At 34.8% G+C, this 22,106-nt stretch overlaps 1 protein-coding gene, 1 long non-coding RNA gene and 1 pseudogene across 2 annotated transcripts; 1 reads left to right on the forward strand and 2 right to left on the reverse strand.

Moving 5' to 3' along the window:
• Positions 1-1,877: 1,877 nt before the first annotated feature.
• LOC128193753 (sugar transport protein 10-like) lies at positions 1,878-3,658 on the reverse strand. Its single transcript, XM_052867848.1, has 3 exons — positions 3,200-3,658; positions 2,456-3,079; positions 1,878-2,333 (listed from the first exon to the last, which is right to left on the reverse strand). The coding sequence occupies exons 1-3, from the start codon at positions 3,656-3,658 to the stop codon at positions 1,878-1,880; spliced, it is 1,539 nt and encodes a 512-aa protein (XP_052723808.1).
• A 9,401-nt stretch (positions 3,659-13,059) lies between these two features.
• LOC108345193 (uncharacterized) lies at positions 13,060-15,009 on the forward strand. The gene is made up of 3 exons (XR_001833644.2): positions 13,060-13,212; positions 13,350-13,407; positions 14,754-15,009. It is a non-coding gene; the product is annotated as an uncharacterized LOC108345193 (long non-coding RNA).
• A 5,184-nt stretch (positions 15,010-20,193) lies between these two features.
• LOC128193367 (sugar transport protein 10-like) lies at positions 20,194-21,295 on the reverse strand (annotated as a pseudogene).
• Between the last annotated feature and the right edge of the window lie 811 nt (positions 21,296-22,106).

Below are 22,106 nucleotides of genomic sequence, written 5' to 3' on the forward strand. Positions count from 1 at the left end.
CAATAAAATAGTATCAACAAGAGGATCTTACAATAAAAAGTTATCGTCCATAACATCTCATGACTGTCTTAATGTAAAAGGTTATCACTTGGATGACCTAAATCATGAACGAATCCAAAGATTTCGTTGACCTTAATATGATCATCAATTTAACTTATTTGATGATATCATGTAAACACATGAGACAAACTTAAATAAAAATAAAAAAACTTTTGAAGGATTTATTGTGAAACTCTATGTCGATGATACCCTAAATTAGTATATACAAACTCTGAAGCGTTCAATACATAAAACCTATGTTTGGTTTCCAATCCATGTGAACAAGTCATACTCTTTTGTTTTTCTATGTTTAGTTATAATTTTTCAACTTCTATTAAATTAAATTCCGTTAACTATTCTACCTCCATCGGTTAACAATAAGTAATATTCGTTTAGATGAGCATGTCAATATTTTCATTGATATTTTAAGTATTTAAAAGAACTTTTCCTTTCATTTACTTCCACTAAGTTCAACTAAAATATCTTCAAGAAGGGCGTTCTCATTCTTTGAAATTCTAATTTTGTAAAATAAAATTAAGAAATTCTTCCTCTTTTACTTGAGTTAGAAAACATAACTATTCTTCGACCAAAACCAAAATAAAAACTTCAATATTTTCATGTGTTCAATCTCTTAATTTGATGGTGGCGGCAACCAACCACCACAATTTACTCTTTATTGTTTTTTTTGTCAAACCTAACACAACTTTACGGCATAACTACCCTAATTTTGAGATATCAAAACGGAATTCGATTTCAAGATGAAATGTTAATTTGTAACCTAGTTATTTGCTCAAATATCAAAATTCTAATTTCACACCGGTTTCAATTCAAACTAAAATTAAACACTATTTACATAAGTGGTAATTGATATTTAAACACTATAAGTTAACATTTAAATAATATATACACTTCTTGTAAGGTTTAAAGACGTTATCCATCCATTAGCTCGTTCATTGATTAAACTTACTTATTTTCTTCTTTCAGACTTTTACCCTTATCATAGAAAATGTGAATGTGATTATTTTCTTGGCAAAAAGTATCTTAGAACACTCACATCAAAATAGAAAAAGTCCCTGTAGAAAGAGAAATGCCCTTAAAAGAAAAAAAATATCCAATATTTTCATTTGTTCCATCTCTTAATTTGATGGTTGTTACCACCAACCACACCAATGCACTGTTTCTTCTTTTATTTGTCAAGCCTAACGTAGTTTTAGCACATAACTACCCTCGTATTGAGATATCAAAATGGAATTGGATTTCATGATAAAATTTTAATTTATAAATTAGTTATTTGCTCAACTAAAATATCGGAATTATAATTTCACACCAATTTCAGTTCTTACTAAATTTAAACACTAAGTAGTAATTGATATTTAAATAGCATAAGTGATCGTAAAATAATATCTAATTTTTTGAGAAGTTTAAAGCCATTATCCATCCATTAACTCGTCCATTGGCTAAACTCACTTAGTTTATTCCCCCATTCTTTTACCTTTGTCATAGAAACCGAGAATGCGATTTTTTCTAGCTAAAACGTATCTTAGAACACTCACATAGTGTTTCTTTGTCCAATAATAACTTGTCATGGACATGCATTGAATCCTTTGACTTGTTAATAATTTAAATATTTTATCATTAAAATCAGGCTTAGGACAAAATCTAGCAAAATCCAAACAATATTCTAAACTATTATTACAAATATGTAATATAAAAAAATTCGATGTTGGATGAGTATATCTATTACGAATCGTAGGAATTATGTAATTACAATGAGCTGTTTGAGAAAATGATAGAAATTTTGTTGGTACGAGTAAATGAAGAACTTGATCAATCTAATCTCAAACTGTAGTCATACGAGGATGCCCACCAGTGGCTACATCATCCGGAATAAATTTCCCCCAAAACCAATGCGATTTCCAAACTTGATTCATTTCTTCAATTCGAATATTCCTTGTCTCAGGCAGGAGCAAGGCAACAAAAATGGTCATGATAAGCACAAATCCAGCAAAGAAGAAGAAAAGACCAAACTTCAAGTGACAAAGCATGGTTAGGAAAACTTGGGCAATGACAAAGGTAAATAACATGTTTACAGCAACATTGGTGCCCTGACCTACAGATCGAACCTCAAGAGAGCATATTTCACTAGGAACCAACCAACCTAGTGGACCCCAAGACCATGCATATGCTGCAACGTACGCACATATAAAGAATAAGAGAAGACCCGCTTCTCCATTGGTAAAATAGCCTTCACCACTCACTCCAAACTTTAGAGCAATCATGATTCCGACAGCAAGCTACACATATTATGAATTTCAAAATTAGTTGTTCACGGTAACGAATGAATTTAGTGATAAAACTGTTATTTTTAAATATTAAAATAACAAACATTATTTATCAATTAGGTTAAGGTTTTTACCTGACAAATAAGCATTTGAATCCCACCTTCGAGGAACAATATCCTTCTTCCAAACTTGTCCACAAAGAAAATGGAAACAAAAGTTGCAACCACATTAACGCCTCCAGTGATAACTGAAGACATAAGGGAAGTATCATTTCCAAAGCCTAAAGTTTTAAAGAGGACAGGAGCATAAAACATGATGACATTGATGCCAGTGAATTGTTGGAAAAAGGGAATCAGAGAGCAAAAAGTGAGTTGAGGTCTGTATTTTGGTTTTGTAATGTTCTTCCATGGATGTTCAACATCTTTGGCTGCTTTAGCCGCATTAACGAGGTCTTGGAACTCCTCGTCAACATTATCCATGCCACGAATCTTTTGCAACATTTTCTTAGCTTCTTCTTTTTTACCTCTTTCGATTAAGGAGTTAGGGGTGTCACCTAAGAAAAGAGATCCTACACATAGCATGATTGCAGGAACTGCACCAGCACCTAAAGAAATTCTCCAACCATATTCTAGTTTCCCAGTGCCGTAATTAATAAGGTTTGCAACCAATATGCCAATTGTGATCATCATTTGAAATCCAATGTTAAGTGCACCTCTTATCGATGTTGGAGCCATTTCAGACAAGTAGACAGGTACAGACTATTGGAAATAATAATAACAAAAAAGAAAAAGGAAATGTTAAAAACAATTTAATAATGAAGGTTTCCCCATAGTCATATAACCAAATTGGAAAGCATTGACAATGATGCAAAGCCTTACCTGATTACAATATCCAACACCAAAACCAAGTAATAATCGACCTATGATGAGCATTTCAATATTGACTGCAAAACCGTTCAACAACGCACCAACAAGGAAGAATAAACCACCTGCAAACATTGAGGTCTTGCGTCCCATCATTCTTGTGGTGGTGGAAGCAAAGAAAGAAGCTACCAATGCAGCAAGATATAAAGAAGAGGTGAACAAAGTAAGGAGTTCGTTGTCAAATTTGCAGTATTGACTTTCATGGAGAGACTCATCTTTCATTTTTTTATAAACACTCGGAAAGAATTTTAATAAGAATGGTTCCATGGAAGTCACTCCTCCCGTGATTCCAAGATCATAACCAAACAGTAGACCGCCCATGGCTGCTACAAAACATGTGACCAACACGAATAATGTGATCTTACTTTCATATTGTCTTCCATTTTCTAGAGTAGCAGAAGCTCCACCTGCCATCTTTAAAATGTTATATTTTAGTTGGATCTCTTTCTTTCTCTTAAACTTTCTTTCTTTTTCTACATATGAGATTTTAGGAACTTGCTTTATAATCTAAAATATGCTAATAATAACATCTAACGGATAAGGATGAGTTATAAAAATAAAATAACTTCGCTAACAATATAATATCTTTTTATGCTTCTAATTATCTATCATGTTGTTAATAGCCAAACTGGTGTGTATTGTTATTTGTTTCACGTTAGAACTCATAAGTTATTTTAAGGACTTAAAGATAAGAACTAGTTAGTGAAAATTTAAAGAGTCGTTGTTTTATAAACCAAGGTTAATTTCGTCATTATCGGTGATAATAATTTGTTTATAATTAAAGAACATCGATTAATACTCAATTTATTTGTCCATACGTTGATATTGCGTTCCGAGCTATTGTGTCTACCCCTCACCTAACCATGAAGTTGTTAGCAAAATGATGAAGATGAAGTTTTGATGATGTCCAAATCAAGTCAAGAGAAATCAAGATGAAGACTTGTATTGCTTTGGAAAGCTTTTGTAATAATTATAGTTTAGCATCTAGGACTTAGATTATGAGTGGTTTTATGTTTGCATTCAAAAGAGATGTAAAAATAAGCCAAACTGCAAAATCTGTGCAGTGTTAATCGATTAACACAGGGTGTAAATCGATTGTTCCAGAGACAAATGAAGAAGCACAGCATTGCAGTGTTAATCGATTAACAAGGGGTGTTAATCGATTAACGTTAATCGATTAACAAGGGCTGTTAATCGATTAACACAGGAGCCGTTTGAAAAACTAGCCGTTTTAAGAGCCGTTGGACTATCCGTTGGGGTGCTAATCGATTAACCACTGTAGCTAATCGATTAACACAGTGTGAAAGGCTGAAAACGAAAAATGGAAGAGCCTTTGGATGAGTCTATAAATAGACTCTCATTTCCTCTCAAGAAGAAAATCCAGGAATTGGAGAAACTCTTCCCTTGTGCTCAAATACTCAGAAACTCTTGAGAATTGTGTGCTCTTGCTCAGCTAAGGAAACTCTGTCTGTAGAGTTGGTGATATACTGCTACGGTGATAGAGGAATAACTGGTTCATCCTTGGTGTGTCTAAGGAGGTGTTTGGAAGAGGAAGTTCATCCTTCGTGAAGTATTCGGAGGAGGTGTTCATCCTTCGTGAAGTATTCGGAGGAAGTGTTTCATCCTTTGTGAAGATTCAAAGGAGGTGTTGTCTCATCTCTTGTGGCATCAAGAGAGGTGTTTTCTAAACTTTTACAAATTGTATCTTTGTGATTGTAGTTTGTAATTGTTTTGTGTTAGTGAAACTGTTTATCTTGTTTTGAGATAAGCGACTGGACGTAGGATTGGTAAGATCCGAACCAGGATAAAATCATCTGTGCAAATTTCTCTCAACCTTACTCTCTTTATTTGTGTTTATTAATTGCTAAGTAAGTTTAATTGAGTAGAAATTAAAAGGCACAAGTTAGTATTAAAAACCCTCTTGGTTTGTTATTCCACGCTAACCATTCCGCTGCAGCCGCTCTGACAGAAGTTCCCATCAGAACGGGGAACAATATGTACCGTTCGGGCGGATCAACTAATCGGTCGGCAGTGTTATGTGACAGGATTTAAACTCACTCCTTTGATCCACCAGCGACCACCTAGAAGGCAAGAAACTGCTATGATCGATTTGGACCTGTGATCTAACACAGACGATCACATACAACCATTGGGAGATACCAAGCTGTTTGCGCTCGGTAGTAATGAATCACAGGTGACGTCCAGAGGGGGAGCGATCGGCAAAACCAAGGACGAAAGATTGACGAAAGTCTTGAAAACCAATGCCGATCTGTTTGCCTGGACAACTTCAGACATGCCTGGGATTCATCCGAGCGTCATGACTCACAAGCTGGCTACCTTCAGAGAAGCGCGACCGGTCGCTCAAAAGAAGCAAAAATTCGGCGAGGTGAAGAGAAACGCTATATAGAATGAAGTCACTAAACTCTTGAAGGCCGGATTTATCAGGTAAATAACCTACACTATGTGGCTTGCCAACGTGGTTATGGTTGAAAAACCGAACGGCCAATGGAGAATGTGTGTGGACTTCACAGACTTAAACAAAGCTTGCCCCAAGGATTCATACCCCTTGCCAAGCATAGACCGTTTGGTAGATGGGGCCTCCGGGCATGTGGTGTTAAGTTTCTTGGATGCCTACTCGAGATACAACCAAATTCCCATGTACGCACCAGATCAGATAAAACGACATTCATAACCGAACGGTCTAATTACTGTTATGAAGTGATGTCGTTCAGTTTAATGAACGCGGGAGCCACCTATCAACGACTAATGGACAAAATCTTTTGTCAACAGATCAACAAATGCATGGAAGTGTACTTAGATGACATGGTGATCACAAGTCACTCTATGGTCAACATTTCAAAGATCTAGAAGAAGTTTTTCTCCAAATACGTAGGTATGATATGAGGTTAAACCCTACTAAATACGCTTTCCTTGTATCGGCCGACAAATTCTTGGGTTTCATGCTAACTGCCAGGGGAATTGAGGCCAACCCAGACAAATGTTGAACGGTTTTGGAAATGCAAAGCCCGACCGGTCTGAAAGAGATTCAATGATTGGTGGGCAGGTTGACATCCTTGTCACGTTTTATTCCTCGGCTAGTTGAACACGTCAAGCCAATTCTTCAAAACATGAAGAAAGAAGTTACCTAGGACTAGGATGAAGAATGTGAAAAAGCCTTCACCAAAGTTAAGGACGTCCTGACTAATCCACCCATCATGGCACGGCCAACAGCCGGACATGATTTGCAGGTATACCTAGCAGTAGCCGACGGCGTTGTCAGTGCTGCCCTCATCCAGGAAGCTCAAAACTTTTGGCTGATCTATTTCATCAGCTGAACCTTGCGAGGAGCGAAGGAGCGATATTCGCGTATAGAGAAAGTCACGTTAACTTTGCTCACAACAACAAGGCGGTTACGACCGTACTTCCAAAGTCACCAGGTGGTAGTCAGGACCGATCACCCCATTGCCAAAATCCTTAGAAAACCTAATCTGGCCGGAAGGATGGTTTCCTGATCAGTATAGCTCTTAGAATTTGGTCTCCGATTTGAGCCATGAGGATCTTTAAAAGGACAACACCTAGTAGACTTTGTAGTCGAGTTAGCACCTATACCGAGCGGTCTTATGCCAAACGATCCTGCATACCTGTGGTACCTCAGAGTGGATGGCTCTTCAGACAAAAGAGGAGGGGGAGCATGCATTGTCTTAGAAGGACCAGACGATGTGGTCATAGAACAAGCAATAAATTTTCGGTTCCAAACCAGCAACAATCAAGCCGAGTACGAAGCACTAATAGTCGGTCTAAGTCTAGCCAAAGAGTTGGAAGTCGATAACCTGGAATGCCGAATGGATTCTCAGCTGGTGGTCGGCCATATGAAGGGCACTTTCCAGGTTAAGGACAATCAGTTATTGCAATACTTTCATAAAGCTAGCAATCTATTTGGAAGCATTGACAACATCAATATTGTTCATGTCCCAAGGGCGGAAAACACCCAAGCGGACCAGTTATCCAAGTTGACCCATTCCAAAGAAAAGGGGTAGTTGTCTTCAGTCATCAGAATATCCCTTGACCGACCGGTCATTGAGGTATTTACCACCGGTACAGCGGTGCAAAAAGCTGATTGGAGGCAGGAAATCTGAGACATCATGCAAAGGCAAGAGCAGGGTGAGACGGTCAGTCTTACCGACTCAAAACATACCGCTCGTTTTGTCTTTGTAGGAGAGGATTTATACAGGCGAGGATACACGAATTCATTCCTGAAATGCTTATCCGCGGAGGAAGTAGACTATGTTTTGCGGGAGCTTCATCATGGTATGTGAAGTTTACACTCTGGTAAACGCACCCTTAAGACCCGAGCGTTGCGAACTGGTTATTATTGGCCGACTATGGACCAAGATTCTGCGGCCTATGTTACAAAGTGTATGGCTTGTCAAAAGCATGGCAAGGACATCTGAGTCCCTCCAGAAGAACTACACGGTATTGTTTCACCATGGTCGTTCACGCAATGGGGAATAGACATAGTAGGACCACTCCCGATCGGTCGTGCGCAGAACAAGTTTCTTCTGGTAGCAGTAGACTACTTCATCAAGTGGATTGAGGCTAAACCATTGGCAATCATAAGCACTCAGTGTATCCAAAAATTTATATGGCAGTTAGTTTGTCGATATGGACTCCCTCAAAAAGTCATTACCGACAATGACTGACAGTTCATTGATTAAAAACTAGAGGAATACTTGAAGAATTTGAGGCTTAAACACGTGACCAGGTCAGTGGAACATTCTCAAACCAATGGCCAGGCAGAGGCCTCCAACAAGGCAATATTATCCGAGTTGGTCTCCTACTGGGGAAACTCCTTTCAACTTGACCTATGGGTCGGACGCCATGCTACAAGTAGAAGTGGGAGAACCTTCGTTGAGATGGGGTATCCAAGATATGGCCATTAATGTCGAACAGTTGAAAAATAACATAGACGTTCTCCCAGAAAGGCAAGAGGTTGGAGCCGTCCGCATGGCTGCCTAAAAAAGGCTACTTTTGTAGGATGTACAATACCAAAGTAAAACCAAGAAGTTTCAGAGAAGGAGATCTTGTTTGGCGTAGGAGGGGGGAAGCTAGGAAGAACCGAGCACATGGAAAGCTGGTAGACAATTAGGAAGGACAGTTTCGTGTCACGAAAGCGTTATCGAACGGAGCTTATTGGCTAGAGTCCCTCAACAGGAAAGTTGTTCCTAACACTTGGAACGCAACTCACCTCAAATTCTACTTTAGTTGAAATTTGTTAACTTGTTTATTTCAGTTTTCAAACGTTGTTCAATTATAATTGTTGAACTATGTTCTTAAGTTTATCCTAAATTTAATTTTTTGTCATTCACTGCCTTCGTAAGACCGAACGGTCTATCATCAAGCAGGAATAGATAAAAGGTAAATCCTAGATTGAAAAAGACAAGGACAAAGGTCGAACGGTCAAGCAGGTGGGACGATCATTATCGACCATCCTCAACCGAACGACCTTATAGCATACTCTATTTTTTATATTAATTGTATAACCTTGTAAATGCATTGGTTTGTTTGGCTACTTTTTCTCTCATTCTACAATGCAAATAATCACATCTTGCATACAAAAGTCGAACGATAAAGCTCGTTCCCTAGGAAGAACTCCTAGGTCAAAGTCAAAGCAAAGTCAAACGGTAAACTCCGTTCTCTAGAAAGAACTCCTACGTCAAAGACGAACGGTCACTTAATCTAGTAGCCTGAAAACCCTGGATAATGAAAGCGGGTGGGACGATTGTTATCGACCATCCTCAACCGAACGATTTTTCATTCCAGCAGCCTAAGAAACCTGGATAGTCAAAAAAGATGGGACAATCATTATCGACCATCCTCAACCGAATAGTTTTTCATTCCAGCAACCTAAAAAACATGGATAGTCAAAACAGATGGGACGATCATTATTGATCATCCTCAACCGAACGATTTTTCATTCTAGTAGCCTAAAAAGCCTGAATAGTCAAAGCAGATGGGACGATCGTTATCGATCATCCTCAACCGAACGGTCAAAGCAGATGGGACGATCGTTATTGACCATCCCCAGTCGAATGGTCAAGCGGATGGGACAATTGTTATCAACCATCCTCAACCGAATGGTCTTACTTACTTGGTATAACCATCAACTTTCTTTCACTTCAAATTCGATTAATTTTCCTCCTTACTACAGGTAAACAGGCACTACTGGCTACAAAACTACATGGGGGAAAAGTTCTAAAAAGAACTCTCCTCAACCACCAATAAGAGCAGGCAGAAACTCTTATATCTCCTACAACCTACTATTCAATTTGTCTAGGAACAACAACTGAAGGCATGCTTTCCAATACAGCAAACACAACCTCCCTCAAACTCATAAGTCCTATAGTTAATCAAGGCTAAAACCGACCGATTACACTTGGACTTGGGGGGCATGATGTATCATAAGAAATATTGATCGAGCGGTTATTGAAAAAGGCCGATCGGTCTATCTGCCATTGGTCAGCCTGGTCAAATGGTTTGGATCGTAATTGGGCCTACAAAACTACAAAAAAAACAATTACTACCGACGACCAAAATCCGTCGAAAATGTCCAAAATCCGTCGATAATGTCATTTTTTTGACGGCTTACCGAAAGAGTTTCGTGCGTCGATAATAACGTTGTCGGTAATATTTATCGACGGATTATTATAGCCGTCGGTAAGTCCGTCGGTAAATATCTCGATCTGGTTCATCTTCTTCCTCTTTCCCCTTCTTCGGTTTCCTCATATTTTAATTTTTTATCAAACTTTTTCTTCATTCCTAAATCAAAACAACAATCCATTTCATTCCAAAACCAAAATCAAAGGCTCTATTTAGGTTCTCCAATTATTTTAGAAACCCTAAAATTGGAAAAAATCCCCAATTAGTTTTTGAGGATTCCGACGGCAGCACTACTTCGCATGGTTTTTCGACGAAAATTACATTTTTTATTGTCATCGATAAAATCCATCGGTAATGCATCATTTACTGACAAAAATAATTTCGTCGGTGAAATTCCGTCGGTAATTCCATGTATTTTTGTAGTAATGCTAATAAGCTACTTCAAATAGTAATTGGACCAGCACTTAAGTTGTTACTGGGCCAATAATCCAGTGGATAATAAAATAATTAAAGATATCTGGTTAAAGATATTTCATAAACCAAAATCAGAAATATTTGGTTGAAGATATTGATAAAGCCGTTTTGGGTAACCAACCGGATTTTCAGGTAATCTGTTTATATCTTATTCTGTTTATATTGTATCAGCTTAGGATTCATAAGGTAAATTATAAATACAAAGTCAGGGCTGAAAGCCAAGTACGTTTTCACTTACGCATTATTCACTCTCCCCTACTCTCAAATATTCAAACATTGCCAACCAATCATTGATTGTCTCATTAAGAGTAAAAGTTCTTCAACCACACGTCTAACTTGAGCGTCTGAGTGTCTTTTACAGGTACATCCCCCCTCGTCAAGAAGGAGATCGATCGATTCGTGTCAATACCGATCGGCCAATAACAGAAGTTTGGAGGCGATCGAGCGGTCCAGACACGTCAGGAGATCAGTCTCTCAATCCCAAAAATATTTACAGTTCATATTATTATAGTTATATTTGACCTAATAATCTTCTTTTTCTTTTATTCAAAACCAACACTTCCAAAATCATCTTCAAAATTATGCATTACATTATTTGGAAACTCCAAACAGAATTGTTCCATTCCACTACACCCACCTATATAAAACACACCAATGAATCTCTTTTTTGTCATGCAATTGTTGAATAACCCCATTTGTTGAATATTCATTATCCAACTGAGGTCACTGCTGGTCAACATGGTGAAACAAAGGAATCATGAGAATGTGGTTATGTATGTAAAATTTAGAATGCATAAATGATTTCTATCTAATTGTAAATTTTTCTTATTTTTATTTTTATTTAACATATTAACATATATTTTCATGTTAACACATATCAATTACGAGGCTAAATATTAATAGTAGTTCGATAATCATAAATAGATTTAACTGACAACAAATTTTAATAGAATAATTTTTTTAATTTTATCTTATTGTAAAATAAAATTCGTATAAATTTATATATATTATAAATTTAGTTTACCTTTAATCCGATAAAAAAATTATAGTAATAAGAGGAGAATGCTGAGGGTCGTGTTCATTTGGTACATTAATTTTGATAGTGTGTTCAGATTTATGTTAGCAACTACTAATTGCCAATTCATCTCAATCCATCAAGAGAAAAGCTTTTACATTTGGACTCATTGGAATGTCACAGTTAAAAAAAAATTGTTTTTTTTATTTCTATTCAACCTTAAAACCATTATCTATTAATAATCTATTAGAAAATATTCTTTAGTGAACAATATAGTATTGGTTGAGTTTGTTTTCTCTCCTCAAATTGGGAAGGCCAAGGGTCCAAGTCTATGATGACTGGGTTTTTCATTTTGTAATTTGGCTCACATCTCTTATTCCCACTTTGTTTTCTCCTTCCACAGTAATTGTGCATGTGTTTTTCTTCCCAGAAAAAAATAATAATAATTCTCTCTTTCTTTTTTATGGATTCCAAGTTAAACAAAACAAATTATTAGGTGAGAAAAAGAAAGCAGAGAGGTGGAAGAAAAAGGAACATTGAACCTTATATTTCTCACTATAGCCTGCTAACCTTATTTTTTTAAAAAAACATAGAAATTATATAGTTTTGATTCATCTATATACTTTTAATAGTTTTTTTTTAAGAGTCTATGAAAAGATAAATTTTAATATAATTTATATATATTTATTATATGAAAAGATAAATTTTAATTTTAATTTATATATCTTTTAATTATACCTCTCACTTATTCTAGTCTAACGTTTGTGTACAAAAAATAAACCTTACGGTGGAAAAAGTAAAATTGATTTAAACAATATTTTTCAAATAACTCTTATAAGAAAATAATCATTCCTTTGAATTAGTACTCGTGTTGATTTATTTTCGAAAAATTTTATTTTTTTTTTAAACTTTAACATAAATAATGTTGCACAAAATTAAAGTATTTTGTCAAGTTATATAAAGTATTATATAACCAATAAAGTATTTTGTCAACTTTAACAAATATTTTTCGAAAAATAACCAATATTAATTAAATTTAAGTCAAGTTATATAAAGTATTATATAATGTTGCACAAAATTAAGAATACAAAAAATAAGAGAAAAAGCAATAAGTTGGCTAGAAATAAACAAATAAGTGAATAAAATTAATAAAACAAACTATTTCTTTTTATTCCCGTTTACAGTGTGTTTCATACACAAATACGATTTAATATTTTGTAAAACAAAATTAAAAATATTAAGAAAATAAAAAGAATAACAACCATCCAATTTCAAAAACAGTGTGTAATGGGTTAAAAACAAATAATTGATTTTTAATATTTTAATTTAATCTAAACTATTTAATGAAAATTAGGTTAATTTTTTGTGGTAATTAAATTGTAATAAAATAAATCATTATATTTTTTAATTTATGATCTTATATTATTTTATATAAATTTTTATTAAAAGAAGTTTTTTGTTTTAACGAGGACCAAGTGAGACAATACTATAAAAAGATACGTGTTTTTAATACAATATTTTAATTGAAGTATTAGACATCATTATATATTTTTACAATAATTATATAATAAATATTAACTTATATATTGATTCTCAAATATTTTATTATTTTTTACTAAATTATTAGGATGATTAGCTTATTTACGTGTGTTTTGAGATCATTTGAAAAACAAACCTCTCTCATTTCCACTCTCTCTCTCAACCTCCATCTCCCTTTCCTTCTTACAACTCACACCTTCTTTTCTCTTTTTGGTTAGGAGTCGTCTTGAAATAGTTACGGAAGACCCTTCAAACTAAACCATGGACGGAAATTAAGAATACAGTAAGTTTCCTGTGTTTTTCGTTTTTTTAAACTTTTCTGAGTTGCATGTAGGTTTTCTCTACTCCTACGAAGTCTTTGCATGTTGGTGAGTTCAGCTCTGTTTCAAGATCAATAAGATGACTCCTTTGTGTGTATAGATCGGGTTTCGTGAATGAAAGTTGGATAACGTTGATGAGCTTCAAGACACCAATTAAGGTGAGGGAAGCTAATCCTTGTTGTTTTTGAGTCATGAATTGTTTAGATTTATCATGTTTGAGATTTGATTTTGGATGTTGAGAAGAGGGTGAAACTCTACTATTTTTGCTCAAGCAAGAGAAATTCACTTTACTCTCTATAGAGTTCTCACCCAAGCGACTCATTATTGCCCAAACGAGACTCTTCTCGGCAAGAATGTCATTACACTTATTTTGGTCTCTATCAAGTTGTTGCCCAAGCGACAAATTTGTTGCTCAAGTGGGAAGGTTATATGTAATTTCAAATGTAATTAGAACCTTATGGAATTTTGTTACGATATATGTAATTTCAAATGGGAAGGTTATATTATGATATCTGAAGGGGAAATGTTGGTGAAAATAGTTGTGAATTTTGTTCTAAGTAAGTGTGATAACTTTAAGAGATGGAAAATGGATCAATCAAATGGAATGAGAAAACTTTTGAATTGTATAATTGTTTGGGGTTTTGACTTTTAAGGAAGAACTACAAGTCTTTATTAATTTGTGTTATTCATTGGCTAAGGATATGTATTTGTCAAAAGTCATCATATACTCTACTAGACATACAAATTCACATAGAGTGTCATAATCTAAGTGGTGAGAGTTGAAAGAGGTTTTTATGGTAGAGTTTGGGTGAGACCTCTCGTCTCACAATGCCATAAGTTAACTTATCTGCCATAAGTTAACTTATACTGTCCAAAGGAAGTTTATTAGTTTATTAGACTAGGTGGAGTTAGGGCCTTTGTCGCAATCCACACTAAGGCCCTGTTCTTTTGAGTGGATTTGAGAGGATGGATTTGAGGGGATTTGAGAGGATTTGAAGATAATTTTTTTTGTCGTTTATTTGAGTGAATTTGGAGGTAAATGAGAGTGAATTTGGAAATAAAATTTGTGAGAATAAGTATAGAATTGTATTGACATGACAAATTAAAAAAAATTATTTCCAAATTCACTTTTATTTACCTTCAAATTCACTCAAATAAACGACAAAAAAAATTATCTTCAAATCCTCTCAAATCCCCTCAAATCCATCCTCTCAAATCCACTCAAAAGAACACGACCTAAAAGATTTTATGACAAGTGCAAGGCCTCTTCTGTCCAAGTCATTGCATAAATCTGAATATCGAGTCTAATATTATGTTTTTCTTATGTATATGTGAATGACATGATGATTGGATCATGAAATGCTAAGTTTTAGTTTGTTGAGATATGAAGAATAGACTATTTTTGTATATTTAATGTTATCACTAGTTTACCTTCGTGTTGTTTGTGGATTTCTTGTTTATGTGATTTTCTTTTGTGATGATCACCATTAATTGGTATGTGTAGATGAAGAACCAGAGGTTGAGCTGCCTCAAGAAGAAAGCGATGCAACTATGCAACTATAAAACCCTGAAAACTATGTAGTATCTATTATTAGTTTTAAGTTCCTTCCGTTGAAGATGTAGAACATCTTAATACTAGTATGGTTATTTTCGATAACTATTATTTTATATCTTATTTTAATTTTTTATGGATTATAAGCTCTCTTATTTAATAATTGTATCTGAGATGTTACATTTGTCATAAACATTATAAGTAATATCTATCCTAATCTTAGACTTATTGATAGATTTTTGTCGCATATCTTCTAGTGAGAAAAGTAAACATGTAACTGACACTAATATTGTATGTCACAAACAAAATGTATCTACGGATTTATCTATTGGGCACATTTGTGACTAGGATAATGTGAGTTTTCTCTAATGTTATATCCCAATTGTTTTGAGGTTTACTTTCAAAGTTACTTCAAGTGTTGTAACCTTAAAACCTGTCATTGGATGTGGTCTTTTTCACTCACAAACATTTGATTAGTTTTGTTTAAAGTTTTAGAGCATCTGAGGGATGTACAAGTTACCTTTCCTATCAAGCTAGCATTATAAACACAATAGAACTATCAGAGCAGTGTGAGGTGTCATCTGAAATAAGGAACCAATGGTAGTATATCAGAAAAAATGGGCCCAGCAATTCATGTAAGGTAATCAACCGAAGCAGCAACTAGAGAAGAGAAATCCAAGAAGTTGAAATTGCGTGAAGCAAAGATCATGACAATTCTTGTTTAATGATTTAATCATCATTATTCATATATTAGATCTTAAAACTCTAACTCCTTTTTATCACTGTATGACATATTTGTCCTCGTGTCTATGTGACACCACTGTGGTGAGGTTATTCTTCTAGTTCGCTAACAAAGAAACACCGCTGATCAGATATCTAGCAGATTCAAACAATATCCAAAGAGTTCATGGCACATGAGCAAGTGTTTACTTGCCAAACTAAAATATTCCTGTTGTAACTGCTCTCAATGAGGTTAAACATGCTTCATGAACTACGGATTTCTCTTCTATTATCTATACATTGATAATGGTTAACATTTATACAAGGAATCCTCCCTCCCCACTCTATCTTCAAAAGGATGAAAGCCTTGATAAATTAACTTTGTTCAAATTATCTTACATTGGAAAAATATTTGCATTTTTTATTTTGCAGCTTCCACAGAACTTTTGAAGTAAATGATTACTTCTCTTAAAATAAAAATAAACTACTTGTATAAAAATAATATGAAATATTCTTATACGGGTCTAGGACAGAGGAGAAAGTCTGGTTGTTGTCTCTGTAGCAGTATCCCACAAAAGGGACAAAACGGTTTTGAGGACACTGCTTGAGAGGAAGATTTAATGAAAGAGTCTGAATCTACATAAAATGAAGACATTCTAAAAAGTGGCTCTGGTGCCAATCTAAACCCTGACCTATGGCAACAGACACAATACCACAAGGGAGTAATGGGGCAAACCTGCATACAAACAACACATCTCAGTAACCTGTGAGGCTTAACTTCATCACTGGAATTTTCACATTGACAAAAACCAAACTCATGGGAGTCAAATGGAACGGATGCTGAACAAAAACTGCATGTCTCCACTGCTGAACATCTATTGGCCAGGAACCTGTATTTTAAGAGAAACACGTTACTATATAGAATAAGAAGAATCAAGAATTGTGTTCGACTGCCTGTTGTATTAAGTGCGAAATATAAGTTAGTTTTGATATTAATTTGACACGTATCTTGTTTTGATTTTATTAAATATAAGTAGAAATCACCTTAATTTAATTTGTTGAGTTTGATGACCACATAAAGTTAAAGAAGAAAAGTCAGAAAATGGTGGAAAGGGAATTTTGGGCAACAATGACTTTGGTGCGGTTAAAACAAAAATCTTGAGGTTTGAGTCACACAAGCAAATCTACCTTGGAGGGAAACCTTAAGCACTATACCTGAGGCTAAGCCACGAGTTCTTCTTGAAGAAGTCATTTCACGGGTTACAACACCAAAAGCATGACGCCTTAGCCATAAAGGAAGCCCACATTGGAAGGAAACCTCTGTAGTTAGAGCCATGCTTCCATCGTTGAAGCCACGTCCTAGAAAGTTTAAAAAAATAGAGTTGCTCCTTTTTTTTAGGAGACTTCTGGAATGATCTTAGAGAGATACTTTTAGAGAGTTTTTCATACATTTACCTCTCTACTTTTAGAGAATATTATTAGAGGTTTAAGAGATGATATCTCTTCTTTGTATTGAATTCTTTCCATCCATCACGAGGAGCTAAATCTCCAAAAGTGTTGAAGCAATATGTAACCCTTTGAATCTCTCTTGTAACTGGTATTGTTTTATTTATGAAAGTATGTTTTTAATTACATGTTTGTTAATTGGTTTATACTTGTTGTTGGATGAACTGATCACTCAATACAAGCCTTGAAAAGTCCTTGTGATGATAACTTGCGCGTGAGTGTGTTTGGTATGTGGTTAAATGAAAGGCAAAGTTGATTCATGTGACATTGTGATGGTGGAGTGTAAGAGTGTCACCTCAATATACACTTTTGAGAGCTTGAGTGAAACAATGTCTTTGGTGAGGAATACTTTCATACACATAGGGTAACATTTTGTCTGCTTGTTGATCACTCATAAGGTTGTTGCATCTGTTGTGTATTTCTTGATTATGTGAGCACCATAATTGAAGTTTGATTGGCTATGACATCATCTATCTTGATTGATCTTTCTATGATGAGCAAACATGAGTGATTTACTTGTTCCAGATAAAAATGTTTTTTGGTGTGCTAGACCATTATAGTTTAACTATGTTATTTAAGCCAGGTTTTGTTTTGCTTGAGGACAAGCAAAGTTTCAAGTTTGGTGTTGTGATAACAGTTGAAAAACCGTTATTTTTATACTTAATTTTGATATTAAAAACACCATTTCTGACTTAGAAACTTGCTTTAACTCATGTTTTTGCTTTAGTTTTGTGAATAAGAGAACTGAAGGTGAATTTAATGGTTTTGTGCTAGATTCCCTTGATTTTGTAGGCTATTGGAATGATTTGAAAGAAGAGTTAAAGTACTGAATGGTTGAAATGCAGAAAAGTCAACCAGAATGCAGAAAAGTCAACTAGAGTGCAAAAAAGTCAACCAGAATGCAGAAAAGTCAACTAGTCAACCATAGTGTAGAAAAGTCAATCAGTGTGCAGAAAAAGTAGCGCTGAGCGCCAGTTTAAGTGTCGTTTTCCGCCTGGGCGCCCCACTTAGGGCGTTGAGCACCAGCGAAGTAGGCTTAGACCTGTTTTCTATTATTTTTCTGGTCTATTTAAGGACTTGCACGTCTTAGGGAATGTATCTTTTGATGGCTTGAGCATAGAAACACACTTTTCACCCCTTGGGGTAGATTTGGGGAAGTGACAGCTCTCCTCTACTCTTTCTAGGGTTTTTCTATCTCTTTCATTCTTTCATTGTTCATCTAGTTTCTCCATGATAATGGAGAACTAAACCTTATTTGTTGTTGGGAAAGATGTAACCTCTTAAACTCTCATGTATTGAATTGATTCTTGATTATATATGATTTACTTCATTAATTGTTAGGGTTTTTCCTCTATACTCTATGCATGCTTTGTTTAACTCATTCAGTTGCATGATTATTGGTTTTGTCACTATGGACACATATAAGAAAATCTAGAACTTGGGAAATTCTCTCGGAAGCAATATTACCTAGACTTAGGAATAGGAGGATCGGTTGCCTTTAAGCTTCTGTACGAATGTAATGCATGATTAATTGCTATGGAGATAAGACATTGTGAACTAGTAATTAGGAGTAGGCTTTCTTCACCGAGACATCGGGTTTAAGGTAAATTAGAAAGTGGCATTAACATTAATGAAGAAGATGAATTCATATATGCATGAGAGTAAATTAGGTGAAATCTAAAACCAACAACAATATCATCAACTTCAGTCATTCATTCTTGTGTTTAGCCTCAATTGATCAAATTGCATTCATGTTTATTTTATTGTATTTGCATTCAAAAACCCCAAAATTTGTTCTTTAGAGTCTTAATTAGTTGAGTAATCACATAACTGTTTCGTGTCATGAGTCTCTTGGGAAACGATACTTGGTCTTACCATTTATTATTACTTGATACGATTCGGTACACTTGCCGAGGTCTTAACAAGTTTTTGACTCTGTTTTCGGGGATTAAAAGTTTGTTTATCAAGTTTTTAGCGTCGTTGTCGGGGACTCGTGGTATAACTATTCTCTTTGTGTGATTCTTAACCGATTTTAGACTTTTTATCTTTTTATTTTCTTTATCTTTTTATTTTTTTATCTTTTTATTTTTTTATCTTTCTATCTTTTTATCTTTTTCTCTTTTATATTTTTATCTTTTTATCTTTTTCTCTTTTTATCTTTTCATCTTTTTATCTTTTTACCTTTTTATCTTTTTATCTTTTTACCTTTTTAATTTTATTTTTTATTTTTATCTTTCTATCTTTTTATTTTTTTTCTTTCTATCTTTCTATCTTTCTATCTTTTTATCTTTTTATCTTTCTATTTTTTTTATCTTTTTAATTTTTTATCTTTCTATCTTGTTCTAAAGTTGCTCTATTGTTCTATCTTTCTATCTTTCATATCTCTTCATTTTTTCTCTTTTTAATTTTTTATCTGTTTGTGCTAATTGAGTGTTCTAGTGTAGTGTTCTTTAGTGTTTGCAGGATAAAATTCAAAAATCTGTACTAGGAGCATAAGATCATCAAGAGAAGAAGGAGGAAAGCATCTACTGAGGGATGCTAGGAGGATTCAGATGACAGCATCTACTGATGGATGCTGCTATGATGAGGGTGATGAATGATAGCGTCTACTGATGGAGGTTATGTGATTAAGCATCTACTGATGGATGTTATGTGATTAAGCATCTACTGATGGATGCTATGTGATTAAGCATCTTCTGTGAAGCATGAGAGAAATATAAGGCATTGTGGAAAAAATTTCCAAACCATAGATTTGATGATTTATAGAACAACTAAACATGTTTTACAATGGGTTTAAGCCATAGACCAAGATGTCACTTGATGGTTATGTAGGTGAAACCATGATGATGAAAAGTGTTGAAGAGGTCACTATAATCTTTGAATCATTGGGAACAAGTGACCATCAAGTCCAATATGACAAAATTCACCCTTCTAAGAGAGGAATTATGGAGTTGGGAAGACAAGGTGTCATTCTAGCACAAAATAAACTCATTTCTCAATAAATGGAATAATTAAAGAAGCAAATGACTACATTGAACTTAGGTTGCGACCGTAGGCTCAGCTCAACAAAAATATTGAAATGTGACGTTTATTACAACATTGACAAGCACACCAAATCGTTTCCCAAGAGACTCGTGTAATACTAAATAATCATACAATTAGTAACTCATAGACTAAAGAATAGTTCATGAATGTATGTGCAAGAATGGAAAAACTTAGAAATAGACATAAGGGAAGTATCATTTCCAAAGACTAAAGTTTTAAAGAGGATAGGTGCATAAAACGTGATGACATTGTTGGAAAAAGGGAATCAAAGAGCAAAAAGTGAGTTGAGGTTTGTATTTTAGTTCCGTAATGTTCTTCCATGGATGTTCAACATCTTTGGCTACTTTAGTCACATTAACGAGATCTTGAAACTCCTCTTCAACATTATCCATGCCACAAATCTTTTGCAGCATTTTCTTAGTTTCTTCTTTTTTACCTCTTTCGATTAAGGAATTAAGGGTGTCACCTAAGAAAAGAGATCCTACACATAGCATGATTCCAGGAACTACATCAGCACCTAAAGAAATTCTCCAACCATATTCTAGTTTGCTAGTGTCGTAATTAATAAGGTTTGCAACTAATATGGCAATTGTGATCATCATTTGAAATCCAATATTAAGTGCACCTCTTATCGATGTTGGAGCCATTTCAGACAAGTACAAACTATTGGAAATAATAATAATAACAAAAAAGAAAAAGGAAATGTTAAAAAAATTCAATAATGAAGGTTTTCCCATAGTCATATAACCAAATTGGAAAGCATTGACAATGATGCAAAGCCTTACCTGATTACAAATAATCGACCTATGATGAGCATTTCAATATTGACTGCAAAATTGTTCAACAACGCACCAACAAGGAAGAATAAACCACCTACAAACATTAAGGTCTTGTGTCCCATCATTCTTGAGGTGGTGGAAGTAAAGAAAGAAACTACTAATGCACCAAGATATAAAGAAGAGGTGAACAAAGTAATTAGTTTGTTGTTAAATTTGCGGTATTGACTTTCATGGAGAGACTCATCTTTCATTTTTTTTATAAAAACTTGGAAAGAGTTTTAATAAGAATGGTTTCATGAAAGTCACTCCTCCTGTGATTCCAAGAACATAACCAAAGAATAGACCACTCATTGCTATTACAAAACATGTGACCAACACGAATAATGTGATCTTACTTTCATATTGTCTTCCATTTTCTAAAGTAGCAGAAGCTCCATCTGCCATCTTTAAAATGTTATATTTTAAGTGGATCACTTTCTTTTCTTATACTTTCTTTCTTTTTCTACATATAAGATTTTATGAACTTGATTTATAATCTAAAATATGCTAATAATAACATCTAAGGGATAAGAATGAGTTATAAAATTGAAATAACTTCGCTAACAATACAATATCTTTTTATGCTTCTAATTATTTATCATGTTGTTAATAGCCAAACTGGAATATATGCACTAGTGCAATGAAGGGAAATGGCACCGGTTAGATTTGCTTATAGGCACCGGTTCTACAACCGAGGCATATGCAGGCGAGGCAATAAGTCTTCCCCTTTTGACCTCGGGTCTGAACCGAGGCATATTTAGTTGCGATACGGCCTCGATTCTTTCGTACCCGAAGCAGTAAACTTTTTGTTCTTTTTTTTATTTTTTTTCGCAGGACATACTGCCTCGGTTATGGCTAGAACCGAGGCATAAAGCCACCCTTTACTGCCTCGGTTCTAGCCATAACCGAAGCAGTAGACCCGATTTTAGTTGCGATACAAACTTTTTGTTTTTTTTTTATTTTTTTTCGCAAGACATACTGCCTCGGTTCCTCCGAAACCGAGGCATAAAGCTACCCTCTACTGCCTCGGTTCGAGCAATAACCGAAGCAGTAGACCCGATTTTTGTTTTTTTTTTATTCTGTCAGTCTTTCTACCTCGGGTCTGACCTTAACCGAGGCATATTCCCTTGTTTTTTTTTAAAAAATGAGGTCTGTTTCTGCTACATTCCCCACTACATAAACAGACCTGCATATATATTTACAACCAGAACAGTCC

The sequence above is a fragment of the Vigna angularis genome, chromosome 8 (genome assembly GCF_016808095.1).
Source record: "Vigna angularis cultivar LongXiaoDou No.4 chromosome 8, ASM1680809v1, whole genome shotgun sequence".
NCBI classification, from domain to species: Eukaryota; Viridiplantae; Streptophyta; class Magnoliopsida; order Fabales; family Fabaceae; genus Vigna; species Vigna angularis.

Excerpts from the sequence above, each read along its gene's own strand:
- LOC128193753 (XM_052867848.1), bottom strand. The coding sequence starts at position 3,658 with ATGGCAGGTGGAGCTTCTGCTACTCTAGAAAATGGAAGACAATATGAA. Across the intron at positions 3,080-3,199 it reads GTGTTGGATATTGTAATCAG|TCTGTACCTGTCTACTTGTC; the intron begins GTAAGGCTTTGC and ends TATTTCCAATAG. Across the intron at positions 2,334-2,455 it reads TTCAAATGCTTATTTGTCAG|CTTGCTGTCGGAATCATGAT; the intron begins GTAAAAACCTTA and ends TAATATGTGTAG.